The sequence below is a fragment of the Rhinoraja longicauda genome, chromosome 14, assembly GCF_053455715.1.
Source record: "Rhinoraja longicauda isolate Sanriku21f chromosome 14, sRhiLon1.1, whole genome shotgun sequence".
NCBI classification, from domain to species: domain Eukaryota; kingdom Metazoa; phylum Chordata; class Chondrichthyes; order Rajiformes; family Arhynchobatidae; genus Rhinoraja; species Rhinoraja longicauda.
The window spans coordinates 34,775,337-34,792,610 of NC_135966.1; the positions used below are offsets into that span (position 1 = coordinate 34,775,337).

The following is a 17,274-nucleotide window of genomic DNA, read 5'->3' on the forward strand; positions in this document are numbered from 1 at the left end:
TGGGAATAAATTATAAAATAAAACAAAGTTATATTGACACGTAAGTAGGCCAGACGGGTGGAGACTGTAGAGGAACTGCAGATGTTGGTTTACAAAAAATGACACAAAGTGCTGAAGCAACTCAGCAGATTAGGCACCATCTCTGGAGAACAAGGAGAGACAACTTTTGGGTTGGGACCTTTCTTCAGTGTTTCTATCCTGTACAACTCTGACTTTAAAATTCTAAATTTTCAACATAGCTTTGCTTTCCACCCAGTTCTTGACCTTTCGCAGTTGGTTTCAATTCAACTTTTTTGAAAAAAAGACACAAATTGCAGATGTAACTCATTTGGTTCTGAATCAAGATGATTTAAGGATTGTGTTCGACTTCAGTGAATCGAGGATGAAAATCTAGAATGATGCTTCAATGAAAGTCAGAGTATTGTTTCTCGGATAAGTCAATTTTGCCCTGTCAAGTGGATACATACGTTTGTCAGGCAATATTTCAATAAACATCAGGGAAGTTATTCAGACTATTCTGGCCAATATTTCTCCCTCAATCCTCACCACAACCTAGTTGCAAATCACTAAGTTATATGTGGGAGTATGCTGCATTTCCTACATTCCACATTCTGGACAACAGGGCAGGAACATGAATCATGGGCAGGAACATGAATCATGTCCACAAACCCAAAACTTTACTACTTCTTGGCTGTTAAGCTCCTGCAACTTGCCATAGTCTATGGCCATTTAGTCTTAGACAGACACAAAAAGCTGGAGTAACTCAGCGGGACAGGCAGCATCTCTCTCTCGAGAAGGAATAGGTGACGTTTTGGGTTGAGACCCTTCTTCGGACAACCATTTCCACAACCCCAACAACTAAGCCTTCCACTCCAGATCAATGGAAGGCTCTCCCTATACCATTCCACGTTAAAAATATTTAAAATTGTAATTAATTTATCAGCCAAGTATGTAAACATACAAGGAATTTGATTTGCCAACAATCATACAAAAAGCAACAGGATACATAACCACATAAAAATTAAAAATAGATTTAAACAGCCACTACAACGGCGTGTGAGAATCCCCAGGACACACAGCATAAGCAGAGACCCACAGCCACCAGTTCAATGTCCGTGCCACACACACACTCCTTCACCCCGATGTGACCAGAGTTCTACCAACCTCAATAAATAACATTTTATTCACTATTCGTATCTTATATATTCTTTACCACAGGATCACCTTTTACCATCTTTGTTCTGATGTATCTCGAAACATTTTACTACATTAAAGGAACTGTACAAATGAAGGCACCAGAGATTGCAGAATCTTGAGCAAAACAAGAAGCGGAGATAGTGGACCCTTCTAAAGATTGAAATGTATTGTTCTAAAGAAGGGTCCTGACCTGAAACGTCAGCTGTCCATTCCCTCCCCAGATGTTACCGGACCCGCTGTGTTCCTTCAGTACTGTGCTATGTACTAATGGAGCTACTGTTTTTGTATTTAGGTCATTCGCTTCAAGTTCCCTCCATTCATGCAAGCTCATTCCACACCTCTCCAAAGCCTCCTTCCTTTCTCCCATCTATACCACCCCAAACTCATCTGTTCAATGTCTATATTGCCTGATTGGTAGCATCATTATTTGCTGGAAAGATTTTGTACTGAATTTAAGTTTTAGATACAATTTCTGCACCTGCATTTTGCATTAAAATATTTCTAATTAGACAACAGGAAGCTGAAAAGCAGAACAGCAACAGTTGGATTGCAGATCTGATTGGCAGACAAAGAAGTAATGTGCCACAATCATAATTGCAGAGATATAGCATATTGACGAGGGGCCATATATCAGAGAGTGGAATGCTTGAAGGAAGCAATTCAAACAGAGAACAGGAGGAGATGGACACAGAAGGATGTGCAACATATTCAAGGATTCGGGAGAGGAAAAAAAGTTAAGAAAGTTCTGATAGTTTGCAGTTACTTATAAGCATCAGGTCGGTATTTCAGAAAAGGAATGTATTTTCAAAAGGAGGAAAAAACTGCCTTAGGTTAGGAATCTTTTGCAGCATAGCTGTCAAGAAAAAGCAACAGATCGTGTCAAAGTTTGTTACATTCCAGCATTCCACAAGCTCCACATACAACAATGCTGAAAACCCAGTTTGCCTGGTCACTATTTTATCTAGTGCAATGTTAATACCAGCAATGTCCTTCAAAAACAGCCTTTATTATCCAGAATCAAGTATTCCCTAATTGTTAGTTTCCCATGAGCAGAATGTTTTATAGTTGAATCGTCACAGGGGTCAATTTTAATTCTCATTATCAAGTGTTGATCTGAAATAAAGGGGAGACACAGGGACTGCAAATGCTGGAATCTTGCATGTAACACAAAGTGCTGGAATAACTCAGTGGCCTGACCCTACTTGATCTGAATTGAAATTGTCTTTTCTTTTCCCCCTTTGAGATAGGTTATTTTTCTTTAAATATACTTGATTAATGCAAGCACTGTAGGACCCATGAGTGATCAATATATATAATTCCAGATCTAATTAAAATCAGGATCAAAGGAGGTAGGGTAATGAATGAGATAAAGGATTTGAGATGCCATTTTATTGCAGACCACATTGCAAGAAGCTTGTTTATTCTGTGCAGTTTTTAATATACAACTAGGTCAAGTGGACCCGTTGGGGTCACAACCCATTGGGCTGCTATTGTGACGTGGGAAAATGGTGCTTTTTATCTTTAAAATAAATGGCTTTAAAAAATATATTAAATAAATCTCAATGAAAATCGCGATTTTTCTTTAAAATTGTGGGGTTTTTTTTGCATTGGTCCAGCACCATCCCCTCCCCTCCCTCGCTCCATCCCCTCAACCCCCCTTCTTCCCCACCCACTCCCCCCCTTCCCCTCCCACCCCCCAGTCACCCACTCCATCCCCCCTTATCCGCCCCCTCCATTCTTAGGGGCTCTCCGGCGGCGCCGCCATTCCCGCCCGTCGAGTTTCCATTGTGACGTGGAATTTATTACTGCGCATGGGTGGCTGACGGGCACAGCAAGTGAAAAAGGGATTTATTAAAATTTAAAATGTGAATAACAAAATATAACAATTTGAACATTAATAGGATTTCTTGATGCAGGAATTTTCAACATCAGCATCATTTCCCCTTTTCACAACAGGAAAGAGTTGTCGAATATCGCCACAACAAATGGTAAGAATGCCGCCAAAAGGCTCATCGTTCTTTTTGCATAGATCTCGAAGAGCTCTGTCCACCGCTTCAAAGTTCTCCCTCCTAATCATCGGGCACTCATCCCAAACAATCAGTCAGTCTCACACTCCTGATCAAATGAACCATGTTGGAGTTCTTCTCAATGTTGAGTGGAAGTGGCGGCGCCTAACGGCTGCGGCTCGCCAGCAGTCTGTTCGTCTTTTTTCCTTTTTTTGTTGTTGTGTGTCGGTGTTGGGATGGTTTTTTTTTTTTTTTGGTTGTGTATGTGTGGGGGGTGGTGGTGTGGGTGGGGTGTGGGTGGGGGTGGGGGAAACCTTTCTCATTTAGGTCTCTTCCTCACGGCGCGGGGTGCGGCTCGGCCGCGGGGCCTTCCATCGCCCGGTGCGGCTCGGCCGCTGGACTTAACATCGTCCGGTGCGGCTCGGCCGCTGGACTTAACAGTGCCCGGTGCGGCTTGGCCGCGGGGCCTTCCATCGCCCGGTGCGGCTCGGCCGCGGGGCCTAACATCGCTGGTGTGGCTCGGCCGCTGGACTTAACAGTGCCCGGTGCAGCTCGGCCGCTGGACTTAACAGTGCCCGGTGTGGCTCGGCCGCTGGACTTAACAGTGCCCGGTGCAGCTTGGCCGCGGGGCCTTCCATCACCCGGTGCGGCTCGGCCGCGGGGCCTTCCATCGCTGGTGCGGCTCGGCCGCTGGACTTAACAGTGCCCGGTGCGGCTCGGCCGCGGGGCGCAACATCGCCCGGTGCGGCTCGGCCGCGGGGCCTAACATCGCCCGGCGCGGCTCGGCCGCGGGACTTTTCATCGCTGGTGCGGCTCGGCCGCTGGACTTAACATCGCCCGGTGCGGCTTGGCCGTGGGGCCTTCCATCGCCCGGTTCGGCTCTGCCGCGGGACTTAGCTGCGCACGGCTCGGTCGCGGGGCCTTCCATCGCCCGGCTCGGCCGCGAGACGTTTCAGCGCCCGGTGCGACTCGGCCGCGGGGACTTTCATCCCCTTGCGGGGACTGTGCGGGTCGGTCGGGGACGAGCTGTCTGTCCGTGGGCGTGGGGGAAGAGAGTGGAAGTTTTGTTGCCTCCATCACAGTGAGGGGGTGTTTGGAGTCACTGTGATGGACGTTTGTGTTGGGGTTATGTGTCTTGTGTTCTTTTTTGTGTGTGACTGCTATGTAGTTTCGTTCGGTACCTTGGTACCGAATGACAAATAAAGCTCTGTTGAAATGACTGTTGAAATGACATTGTATTATCGGTCAATTCGATGGGTATCTTGAATCGAAAATGTGCAGTTCTTCCACCAGGCACCAATGTAGCTGCTATACCAGAGGATGCTACAGCAAAAGCAACATCAACTTGACCTCGAACTTTGGAGAGGATCAAATTGGTGAGAATTGTCTTGCCCATTCCTGCTGGAGTATCAATGAAAAACATTGAAGGAACATTCCTTTCCAAGCAGCTGCACACATGACCATACACTGCTCTTTGCTCAGCATTCAGCAGAGGCTTCCTTCTGCAATTCATGCAACAATTCTGGATTGTCACCATCAAGGTTCATCCTTCCATGTCTTGGTAGTGGCACATAAAAATATTCCAGTGTCTTGTTGTAATTCACCAGCATGTCTTGAATATACAACAGAGCCTGATCATGATGCCTCTCGTCAATCATGATATTTGGATCATCGATTGTTCTCCATTCTCTTTGAAGGTAATCTTCAGACATTGAATTCTTGAAGCGATCCCATAATTGTCGAGAAGTATTGATCTCTGCAATCGTCAGCAAAACAAACAAATCTCTCATTGCTTTGGGGCGTCTTGTCCACTCAGCATCTTCCATCGTCTGTTACCAATGGTCGTCAGTTTGCAACAAACTTCTTTCTATGCAGACTATGAAGGAAGGAAAATATGTTCGTCTTGTGTCCTCGATTAATTGAAGGATACATACCCTTTTACGTGATGGAGAAGCAATCTCAAGTAGTAAAGGTCACCACATCTTGGAGAAACGGTATACACTCGTCCCAAAATGTTGGCTTCAAAAATACCTGAAAGATCTTCCACTATCTTCCCAAACATCCTTCTTTGCCATTTCCTATTGTTCCATGTGTAAAATCGGGGTACATCAGCTTAGTAGTGTTCTTGCAGATTGATCTTGAGAACACAATTCCATGAATTCAGTTAAAGTTGTTCTCGTGATATCCTCATTTCTCACCATCCGACCAGCATCAACTCTGATGACGACTCATTGTTCTTGTGGTAGATGTACCGGGAGTCGAATGACAGCGGGGCGTCTCTCATGAGTTGGAAATCCAAGGATTGATCCCACTGCTTCCAATGGACCAATGTATCTGCCAGTAAAGTACTGTACAATTTCATCATCCCTGTTAACTCCAAAAACTGCATGATCACTCCCCTTCAAGTTGTACTAGAACACGTATTTGACCGACTTTACAGAGGAGCATATCTCAAAGTTGAGTGGAGGGGGAGAGGAGTGCGGGGGGGAGAAGAGTGGAGGGGGGAGAGGAGTGGAGGGGGGAGAGGAGTGGAGGGGGGAGGGGGATTTGGCTCTGCACAAATGCGGGAAGGGTTTGGGCCCAGCGGGTCCGCTTGGTCTACTTAGTCTGACCTTTAACTGCACGACGGCGGCTCAGGGGGGGCTCCGTGGCTGAAAGCGGCAGCAGGAGTGGCGGCGGCGGTGATGCTGAGTGGGAGCTGGAAGGCTCAGCCGTGACGGCAGCGATGGAAACGCCCAGGGTTTAGAGCGGGCAGAAGAAGCAGCGGTGGCGTGATGGTTCGTTGAAGGAGACGCCCGTGGTTTAGAGCGGGAGCGGCACAATGGCTGGGCGGGGGCTCCGGGGTGACGGCAGCGATGGAGACGCCCGGTGTTAGAACGGGAGCGGGAGCGGCGCGATGTTTCAGCGGGAGCTGGAGGGCAGAGCGGCGGTCATGATGGGGACGCCCGGGGTTTGGAGCGGGGCTCCGTGGCCCAACAGTGAAGGATCCCCCGTGGTTTGGAGCAGCGGTGATGGCGGGGCGGGGGCTCCGGAGCAGCCATGATGGAGACGCCCGGGGTTTGGAGCGGCGCGGTGGCTGGGCGGAAACTCCGGGGTGACGGCAGCGATGGAGACACCCGGGGTTAGAACGGGAGCGGCCCGATGGCTCAGCGGGAGCTGGTGGGCGGAGCGGCGGCCATGAAGGAGACGCCCGGGGTTTGGAGCGGTGGCGGCGCGATAGATCAGTGGGGCTCCGGGACCCAACATTCAAGGAAACGCCCGTGGTTTGGAGCAGCGGTGATGGCGAGGCGGGGGCTCCAGGGCAGCCATGATGGAGACGCCCGGGGTTTTGAGCGGGAGCGGTGATGTTCCCCCCACGTGGGCCGCGGAACCAATCAGGTGTTTGGCGGGAAGTGGGAGCTGAATGCAAAATGGCGACCCTAAACTGCGCATGCGCAGTCACCCAGCGGCCATCTTACGTAAGTGTAGGCGCTGGTCTGTTGGCCATCTTACGTGAGGACCGGCCCCGACTGCGCAAGGGCTGGTTTTTAAAAACTTAAAAATGTGAATAACTTTAAAAATATAACTCAAATTTCAATAAAATTACTTGCATTACCATTAAAGCGACAACGGTGAGTAAGATGGGCCTAAAATTGTCGCGCTATCGTGTAACGCTTTGGCTGTAGTTCAATCACAAACAAACAAACTAGAGTTTTAGTAGAGAGATAGATAGATAAATTCTTGAGGATATCCATGAGAATATGCACATTAAAGTACCAGTGAAACATCTATAGACAGGTACATGCTCAGAATAGGTTTAAAGAGCTATGGCCCAAACGCAGGCAATTAGGACGTGCAGATGGGGCATGTTGGTCGGCATGGGCAAGTTGGGCCAAAGGATCTGCTTTCACAGATGAAATCATTACTTCAGTTCAGTATAACTTACTTTGCACAAGGTGCAACCCTTGCAGGGGTACAATCTTCCAACAACTAGTGACACCAGAAACAAAAAGAAATTTAGCAAAAGTTAAATGCAAAATAAAATTCACATGAATATACAAGGAGTGGAGGGGTATTAGTCATGTGCAGGCAGAGGAAATTAGTTTAACGGCAATGTGTTCAGCACAGACATTGTAGGCCTGTTCCTATGCTGTACTCTTTGGTGTTCGAAAGGTTACAAGCCATCACATGGAACCCCAATCAGTTTCCACTCTCCACATATTTCCTAACCTGCCTGGTGCTTCTTCCACTGTTTTGTGCTTATACTTTAGTTTCATTTAGTACTTTGCTCTCCTATGAAGCAAACATTTGGTTGGAGTTGCAACTTGAATGGCGCAAAGGTAAACTCAGTCTTGTTATAAAAACCAATCCTGCAGCTTGCAGTGGAAAGCCAACAAATTCCTCAGGCAAACTCCTCTTATAAAGGAACTTTGACCTGACACATTAACTGTTTTGCTTCACAAATATGCTGCCAGAACTGCTGAGCATTTCCAGAACTTTTTAAAATTTTGTTTCCAGCATCTTTGTTTATTTTTAAATTTCACTCAAACTTTTCAACTTGAAACAAACTGAATGGCTATTTAATAAAGATTTATTATGCAAACCTCTTGAAAACAGGTTATGATTAAAATAACCAGCTGAGAATCACTACAATCAGAATCGGCATTTTGTCAATCTGTCCCAAGACTTGTGAAGAGCTATCAAGTTATTTTCACTCCCGTTCAGCCCTGAACATTTATTTTCACATACATATCTGATCAACTATTGAGAGTTACCACTGAACCTGTTTTGACACGTTTCTAGGTAATACATTGTACCAAATTGTACCAGATTGTACCAAACTGCTGGGTGTACCAAAGAAAATCAATAATGCTTGAAATAGTAAAAATGCTTCAGGTACTCTTACTTCTTTTGTAGATTATTTTCAAATGAATCATAAAAAGTTACACATTCCATTCATAAATGTCTGTGCTAGCCAAACAAGAGCTGGTCAGCTCAATTCCACCACACAGTTTATGAACTGTAATTTTGTATTGTGTCTTGAGGGGCTCATTTGTGTGCTTTTTAAAAATCCAAAAAGTATTTTGGCCTTCCCCACCTATTCAACTGGCAAGTTCCAGCCCCTAACTACCCACCAGATAAGACCACCCTTCAAAAAGAAATATCTCAGCTCATTCTTAAATGCCCTGTAACCTGTTCAGGATACCTCATTCAAGGGAAACACCCATTGTACATTAAAACCGTCTAGCCTAACAAGAATTTTAGAGGTTTCCACTGGATTCCCTCTCATTCGTTTAAATGCGAATGCTTACAAACCAAGACAATTTATTCTCTCCTCAGAATAATTCTGCCATCTAATAAATCCTGTTAATACTTTGCTATACTTTCTCTTTGTAAGAAAAATAGACCAAGACTGCACACAGTACTCCAGGTATGATTCCACCAAAGCTCTGTAATGTGTGGCCCCAGTGGCACAGCAAGTGGAGCTGCTGTTTCACAGCGCCAAACACCCGGGTTCGCTACTGACCTCAGGTGCTGTCTGCGTGGAGTTTCCACATTCTCCCTGCAACCACGTGGGTTTCCTCTGGGTGCTCCGGGTTTCCTCCCACATCCCAAAGACGTGCGGATTTGTGAAATAAATGCCCTCCATAAATTGCCCCTAATGTGTTGGGAATGGATGAGACAGTGGGATAACAGAACTAGTGTGAATGAGTGATCGATGGTCATCGTGGAATCTGTGGACCAAAGGACCTGTTTCCATGCAGTATCTCTAAACTAAACTAATTGTAGTAAAACATCAATTTTCCTGCAGTCAAGCACACTTACTACTTCCAGTAATTGCCCATAGAATGTAGCCTGCTTGTAAACTATATTCTACCAAAAACTGAACAATCCATTGAAGCAAATGAACAGCTGCTGCTGAATTTCAATGCGTTAAGTTTATATAAATGTAAAGGGGTATCAAAATTGGGTTCTGCCAGTTAGACAAAGCACATGTGGAATTACTATTGACAACAGTCATCTATTGTAGGAGATGCTGGCAATAATCAACTTCAGGAAACATCTGTAGCGGGCTGAAGAGAGTTGGTATTTGGGGTTAATGCGCCATCAGAGCAAATCCACAACAAAGCGTTCACATCATTTGGCTGCTGTATTATTTTGCAATATTGCTTCAATTTGGCACAGATAATGGAGCTGCCGCCTTACAGCTCAGTGACCCAGGTTCAATCCTGAATTCCAGTGCTGTCTGTGTAGAACTTGCACATTCTGCCTGTGACTGTGTGGGTTTTGAGGTACTCTGGTTTCATAAAACATAGAGCAGTAACAGCATTAGAACAGGCCCTTCAGCCCAAAATGTCTGTGACAAACATAATGCCAAGACCATCTCTTATTGACCTGCACATACCCATTATTCCTCCATTCTTTACATATCTATATGCCTCTCCAAAAGTTTTTAAATGCCACTAACATCTGCTTCAACCACCACCCCCTGCTGCACATTGCAGGCACTCAGCCCTCCCTGCGTAAAAGATTTGCCCCACACAAGTCCTTTAAACTTTACCCATTTCACATTAAAACAATGCCCTCTAATGTTTGATTTTTCTATCCAGGGATAATGGTTGACTGACTACCCTGTCCATACCTTTCATAATTTTATATACTTCTATCAGGAAGTTCTATCAGCCCAAATCTTAGAGATGTAGATTTGTAAACTAAAATGTAAGTTGCTCTTAGCGTGTTAGTGAGGGTAGTTGATGGGAATATAGGGAAAATGTGAGAATTGTGATTGTTCCGTGAGCTTGTGTGGACTTTTACTGAATTGGCCTCCTAGTATTAAGGAAACAAGCTAATATAACACACAATAAAGCCGCACAATGATCCTCAATTATAATGATAAAAATACTCACGTTAAAAGACATTACTACACTGCCAAGGAATTAACAAAGATAGGCACAAAGTGCTGGAGTAACTCAGTGTGTCAGGCAGCATCTCTGGAGAAAAAGGATTTGGAGATAATGTATCATATCGTATGTCCATGGGTTCTGTACAGGTGCTGGAGGTAGCCGATGAGTCGGCGATGTAGCCCCCCAGTACTTAGTGTTCATCTTTGGCATCTGCAGTTCTTTGCTTCTTTGCCATGGAATTAACAACTTGTTACACTTCCACCTTACTGTCATATCTCTTATCTCAAGAGGTCACATTACAAAACAGCTGTCTAACATGCTTTATTCAAAACATCTGTAACCTCTTTTTGGTATAATCTATGTATTTAAATGGTGTTTGTGTTACTGGGTAGCTTTAATCTAACAGCAATATTAGAAAATTTGAAGCTGAAATGTTTGAAATAAACAGGAAACAGTTTCCTGATGTTTAAATTAGAAAATAAAACAATGTTTGCTAAATTGAAAACAATAAAGTGATCTACAGCAAAAGAAAAACAATGTAATTTACATGCTTGGCTCAGTTTACAAACATCTAATATTACAGACCTCTGTACCAGTCCTAAGTGTAATTTACAATATTTGGCTGATTCTTCTAACTGTGGCTTGAATCATGACAAGAGATGAAAGGTCTTGAGCAACGTGGTAAAAACATTGCACAGTGTACTTAACTCCACTGCAAAAAAAAAGTGGTGAAAGCAGAAAACAAACCAACATTTCTTCAACAAGGAAGTACCACACATAGCGAGTTGTGTTCAAAATCTAGGGCAGAGTAACACCCCGTCATCGATAAACAACATTTCCTTGACTTTGGTGTGACAACTGAGTGAGAGAAGTTCATTTCTGAGTATGTCTCTTCAACAAGAAGAGTCCATGACAGGTTGATAAGGTGGGGATGGGTTTCTCTCTCCACCTTTTACTCCTCCCGTGTCATTTTAAAAAAATGGAAAAATAGAAATGAAAGACTCACAAACTTGGTTTTCTTCTCTCCTTCCTCCAGGCTCTTCTTCGCCTTGCCGGACTTCTCCTTGCTCCGGGAAGAACCCGAAGCCTCATTCCTCTGCCCCTCCATGGCTTTGTATTTGAAATCTCCTTTATGTTTTTATACCCAGGATTTGTTTATGTTCTCGCGTTCTCTTACGGTGAACTGTACGTGCCCTGCATGCGGGTAGCTGCTCTTCTGATCGGGTCGGCGTCCACAGGCCGGAGCCGAGGCGCGGGCCCCTGGCTGCAATCCTTACGCGAGCCCGCCGGTGGCGCTGGGCTGGGGATGATTCGTGACAAGATAAAACAAATCTACATGTAAAACTCCTTGCCACTCCTCAAGATAGTGACTTTCTTACGTCTCCCGAGGAGAACCGGCAGAACGTGTGGGGTAGCCGGCGTGCGGGTGAAACAGGCTCGGCAGATCAGGAACCGCCAAGCGCTGCCCGCGGCTGTGATTGACAGGGGGCGGAGCCGCAGGTATGGAGGGGCGGGGCCGAAGGTGAGGAGGGGCGGGGCGGGGCCCGGCTGCCCATTCACGAAGGGCAAGGGGCGAGGGAGCGGGGCGCAGGTATCACTGAGAAGGAGGTGTCATGTGTGGCCGCGAGGGCGGCACGGAACCGTTAGCAAGGAGGCGGGGCCACCTGTCACGGAGGAGGCGTGGCCACGAGTGTGTCACTCAAGGCGGGGTCACCTGGGGCTGCCAGGCGGTAGTGGGCGGGGCATCCGCCGAGGAGGGGGCGGGGCCTGGACCGCCCATTCAGGAAGGGCGAGGAAGAAGGGGGCATGTGTCACCAAGGGGGCGGGGCCGCAGGTGTCACGCGGGGCGTGGTGATGAGCGGTCGCGTGGACGGCACGGAGCCGTTGGGAAACGGACACAAAATGTCTGGGTCACTCACAGCGGGACGGACAGCATAGACTCTGGAGAGAAGCAAATCATTCATTGGATGTTGTTTCGGGTCGAGACCCTTCTTCAGACTGAGAGTCAGGGGAGACGGAGTGGAGAGATATGGAAGGGTAAGGTGTAAAAACGACAGATCAAATTGATGGTGATCAAGAAAATGTAGAATGGTTTATTGTTGGCTATAATATGGGGAAGGTGACCAGGAGGCATACAAACAGTAGAATTGATCAGAAGTACAGTGAAACCTGTAGGAGAACTAGGGTGGGGGTGGACGGAGACAGACGGAAAACAAGGGTCACCATAAGTTAGAGAAATATTTATTCATACCCCTGGGGTGTAAGCTGCCCAAGCGAGATATGAGGTGCTGTTCCTCCAATTTGCGTTTGGCATCACTCTGGCAGTGACACAAGCCCAGGCCAGAAAGATCTGTGTGGGAATGGGAGGGGGAATTAAAGTGTTTAGCAGCCGGGAGATCAGGTACTGAGCGGACGTGTTCAGTGACCGATCGCCTAGCTTGCGCTTGGTCTTGCTGATATGTCTACATCTGGAACAGCGGATGCAGTAAATGAGGTTGGAGGAGGTGCACATGAACCTCTGCCTCACCTGAAAGGATTGTCAGGGTCCTTGGACGGAGTCGAGGGAGGAGGTTTCGGTACAGGTGTTGCATCTTCTGCGGATGCTAGGGAAAGTACCTGAGGAGGGGGTGGTTTGGGTGAGAAGGGATGAGTGAACCAGGGAGTTGTGGAGGGAACGATCTTTGTGGGAAAGTGGTGGACATGGGAAGATGTGACTAGTGGTGGGATCCCATTGGAGGTGGTGGAAATGTCAGAGGATTATGTGCTGTATGCAATGGCTGATGGGGTGAAAGGTGAGGATTAGAGGGACTCTGTCCCTAATATAAAGGAGGATAACAAAAGTTTTTTTAGGTACGTGAAGAGGCAAATGTGGGTCCCTTGAAGACAGAAGCAGGGGAATTTATTATGGGGAACAAAGAAATGGCAGACGAGTTAAACCGTTACTTCGGATCTGTCTTCACTGAGGAAGATACACACAATCTCCCAAATGTTCTAGGGGCCGGAGAACCTAGGGTGATGGAGGAACTGAAGGAAATCCACATTAGGCAGGAAATGGTTTTGGGTAGACTGATGGGACTGAAGGCTGATGAATCCCCAGGGCCTGATGGTCTGCATCCCAGGGTACTTAAGGAGGTGGCTCTAGAAATAGTGGAAGCATTGGAGATCATTTTTCAATGTTCTATAGATTCAGGATCAGTTCCTGTGGATTGGAGGATAGCAAATGTTATCCCACTTTTTAAGAAAGGAGGGAGAGAGAAAACGGGTAATTATAGACCAGTTAGTCTGACATCAGTGGTGGGGAAGATGCTGGAGTCAATTATAAAAGACGAAATTGCTGAGCATTTGGATAGCAGTAACAGGATCATTCCAAGTCAGCATGGATTTACGAAGGGGAAATCATGCTTGACAAATCTACTGGAATTTTTTGAGGATGTAACTAGGAAAATTGACAGGGGAGAGTCAGTGGATGTGGTGTACCTCGACTTTCAGAAAGCCTTCGACAAGGTCCCACATAGGAGATTAGTGGGCAAAATTAGAGCACATGGTATTGGGGGTTGGGTACTGACATGGATAGAAAATTGGTTGACAGACAGAAAGCAAAGAATGGGGATAAATGGGTCCCTTTCGGAATGACAGGCAGTGACCAGTGGGGTACCGCAAGGTTCGGTGCTGGGACCCCAGCTATTTACGATATACATTAATGACTTAGATGAAGGGATTAAAAGTACCATTAGCAAATTTGCAGATGATACTAAGCTGGGGGGTAGTGTGAATTGTGAGGAAGATGCAATAAGGCTGCAGGGTGACTTGGACAGGTTGTGTGAGTGGGCGGATACATGGCAGATGCAGTTTAATGTAGATAAGTGTGAGGTTATTCACTTTGGAAGTAAGAATAGAAAGGCAGATTATTATCTGAATGGTGTCAAGTTAGGAAGAGGGGATGTTCAACGAGATCTGGGTGTCCTAGTGCATCAGTCACTGAAAGGAAGCATGCAGGTACAGCAGGCAGTGAAGAAAGCCAAGGAATGTTGGCCTTCATAACAAGAGGATTTGAGTATAGGAGCAAAGAGGTCCTTCTACAGTTGTACCGGGCCCTGGTGAGACCGCACCTGGAGTACTGTGTGCAGTTTTGGTCTCCAAATTTGAGGAAGGATATTCTTGCTATTGAGGGCGTGCAGCGTAGGTTCACTAGGTTAATTCCCGGAATGGCGGGACTGTCGTATGTTGAAAGGCTGGAGCAATTAGGCTTGTATACACTGGAATTTAGAAGGATGAGGGGGGATCTTATTGAAACATATAACATAATTAGGGGATTGGACACATTAGAGGCAGGAAACATGTTCCCAATGTTGGGGGAGTCCAGAACAAGGGGCCACAGTTTAAGAATAAGGGGTAGGCCATTTAGAACGGAGATGAGGAAGAACTTTTTCAGTCAGAGAGTGGTGAAGGTGTGGAATTCTCTGCCTCAGAGACGCAGAGACGCAGTTTTGGAGACCAAAACTGCACACAGTACTCCAGGTGCGGTCTCACCAGGGCCCGGTACAACTGTAGAAGGACCTCTTTGCTCCTATACTCAACTCCTCTTGTTATGAAGGCCAACATTCCATTGGCTTTCTTCACTGCCTGCTGTACCTGCATGCTTCCTTTCAGTGACTGATGCACTAGGACACCCAGATCTCGTTGAACATCCCCTCTTCCTAACTTGACACCATTCAGATAATAATCTGCCTTTCTATTCTTACTTCCAAAGTGAATAACCTCACACTTATTGTCTTCATTAAACTGCATCTGCCATGTATCCGCCCACTCACACAACCTGTCCAAGTCACCCTGCAGCCTTATTGCATCTTCCTCACAATTCACACTACCCCCCAGCTTAGTATCATCTGCAAATTTGCTAATGGTACTTTTAATCCCTTCGTCTAAGTCATTAATGTATATCGTAAATAGCTGGGGTCCCAGCACCGAACCTTGCGGTACCCCACTGGTCACTGCCTGTCATTCCGAAAGGGACCCATTTATCCCCATTCTTTGCTTTCTGTCTGTCAACCAATTTTCTATCCATGTCAGTACCCTACCCCCAATACCATGTGCTCTAATTTTGCCCACTAATCTCCTATGTGGGACCTTGTCGAAGGCTTTCTGAAAGTCGAGGTACACCACATCCACTGACTCTCCCCTGTCAATTTTCCTAGTTACATCCTCAAAAAATTCCAGTAGATTTGTCAAGCATGATTTCCCCTTCGTAAATCCATGCTGACTCGGAATGATCCTGTTACTGCTATCCAAATGCTCAGCAATTTCGTCTTTTATAATTGACTCCAGCATCTTCCCCACCACTGATGTCAGACTAACTGGTCTATAATCACCCGTTTTCTCTCTCCCTCCTTTCTTAAAAAGTGGGATAACATTTGCTATCCTCCAATCCACAGGAACTGATCCCGAATCTATAGAACATTGAAAAATGATCTCCAATGCTTCCACTATTTCTAGAGCCACCTCCTTAAGTACCCTGGGATGCAGACCATCAGGCCCTGGGGATTTATCATCCTTCAGTCCCGTCAGTCTACCCAAAATTGATAGTGAAGTTAATAAAGCCCATGAGTTTAGCATGGGTGCAGGAGGTAGCAGTTGTCAAGGGATGCCATTGGGAAACAGACGAGGGCCAAGGGTGTAATTGAGAGGGTGCGGTCATGGGCATGTCATTCAGGTGGAGGGGTCTGGGCTCCCATCCAGGGAATGTGAGGAGAGAGGGGGCGTGGTCACGTGTTACAGTCAGGGGGTGGTTACTTGTTACACTTGGGGAGCTTGGCCACGTGTTGCACTCAGAGAGTCATGTGTTTCATGTAGGGGATAGACAGAAAATGCTGGAGTAACTCAGCGGGACAGGCAGCATGTCTGGAGAGAAGGAACAGGTGACGTTTCAGGTCGAGACCCTTCAGACCGATGTCTGAAGTGGGTGATACATGGATAAGGAGTATTAGGTGTGAAAATGGGACAAAGGTAATGGAGATCAAGAAAAATGTAGAATAGATCATTGTTAGCTGGGGGAAGGTAACAAAGCAAACAGAGATAAAATGCAGTCGGAGCCAGAAAGACTGGTCGGAGAACTGTGAAGGGAGAGGGATCGAGAGAAAGGGAAAGCAAGGGTTACTTGAAGTTAGATAAGTCAATGTTCATACCGCTGGGGTGTAAGCTGCCCAAGCAAAATATGTGGTCTTGTTCCTCAAACTGACGCTGGGCCTCATCCTGACAATGGAGATGGCCCACGATAGAAAGGTCAGGGTGGGAATTGGAGTAGGAGTTAAAGTGTTTAGCAACCGAGAGAACAGGTCAGTGTAGGCGGACTGAGCAGAGGTGTTCAGTGAAATGATTGCCGCACCAGCGCTTGGTCTCGCCGATATATAGGAGTTCACACCTGGAACAGCGGACTCAGTACATGAGGTCGGAGCTGGTGCAAGTGAACCTCTGCCTCACCTGAAAAGACTGTTGGGGTCCTTGGATGGAGTCGAGTGGGGAGGTATAGGGACAGGTGCGGTAGCAGGGGAAAGTACCTGGGGAGGGGGTAGTTTGGGTAGGAAGGGACGAGTTGACCAAGGAGTTGTGGAGGGAACAGTCTGTGGAAAGGGGTGGAGTGGTGGCGAAAATGTTAGAGAATTAGGAACTGTTTGCGATGGCTGATGGGGTGGAAGATGAGAACTAGGGGGAATGTCCCTGTTACGACTGGGGGGAGGGGGTGCAAGAGCGGAACTGTAGGACATCGAGGAGACCCCAGTGATGGCCTCATCTATGATGGAAGAGGGGATCCCCCATTCCCTAAAGAATGAGGATATTTCCCATGGCCTGGTATGGACCAAGTCATCTTGGACGCAGATGCGGCATAGACAGAGGTATTGGGAGTAGGGGATAGGGTCTTTACAGGAAGAAGTGTGGCAAGGAGTGTTGTCTAGATAACTGTGTAAGTCATTGGGTTTATAATAGACTAGACTGAGGTAACCCGTTGGATCCAAATCTCTCCTGTGGGCCACTCCTGGGGAAACCCTCCCCCAACTGACGATCCTGCAGGTCTGGCAACCCTCTCCAACTGACGAAGCCCTTGCCAGGTGGGGAGTGTGCCCTGGGGCCATGGGCAGGCGAGGGGGGTCAGGGAAGGGGAGTGGGAGCCACTCACCTCGACCCGTGCTGCC

The 17,274-nt window shown here is 46.8% G+C and overlaps 1 protein-coding gene across 1 annotated transcript in view; it reads right to left on the bottom strand.

The window, feature by feature from the left end:
• LOC144599770 (protein diaphanous homolog 1-like) overlaps positions 1-11,533 on the bottom strand; it is an 83,713-nt gene extending 72,180 nt beyond the window's left edge. Inside the window, exon 1 of the mRNA XM_078411007.1 lies at positions 11,094-11,533. Coding sequence (XP_078267133.1) covers positions 11,094-11,195 — 102 coding nt within the window. The 5' untranslated portion in view covers positions 11,196-11,533. The remainder of the gene's footprint in view (positions 1-11,093) is intronic.
• Between the last annotated feature and the right edge of the window lie 5,741 nt (positions 11,534-17,274).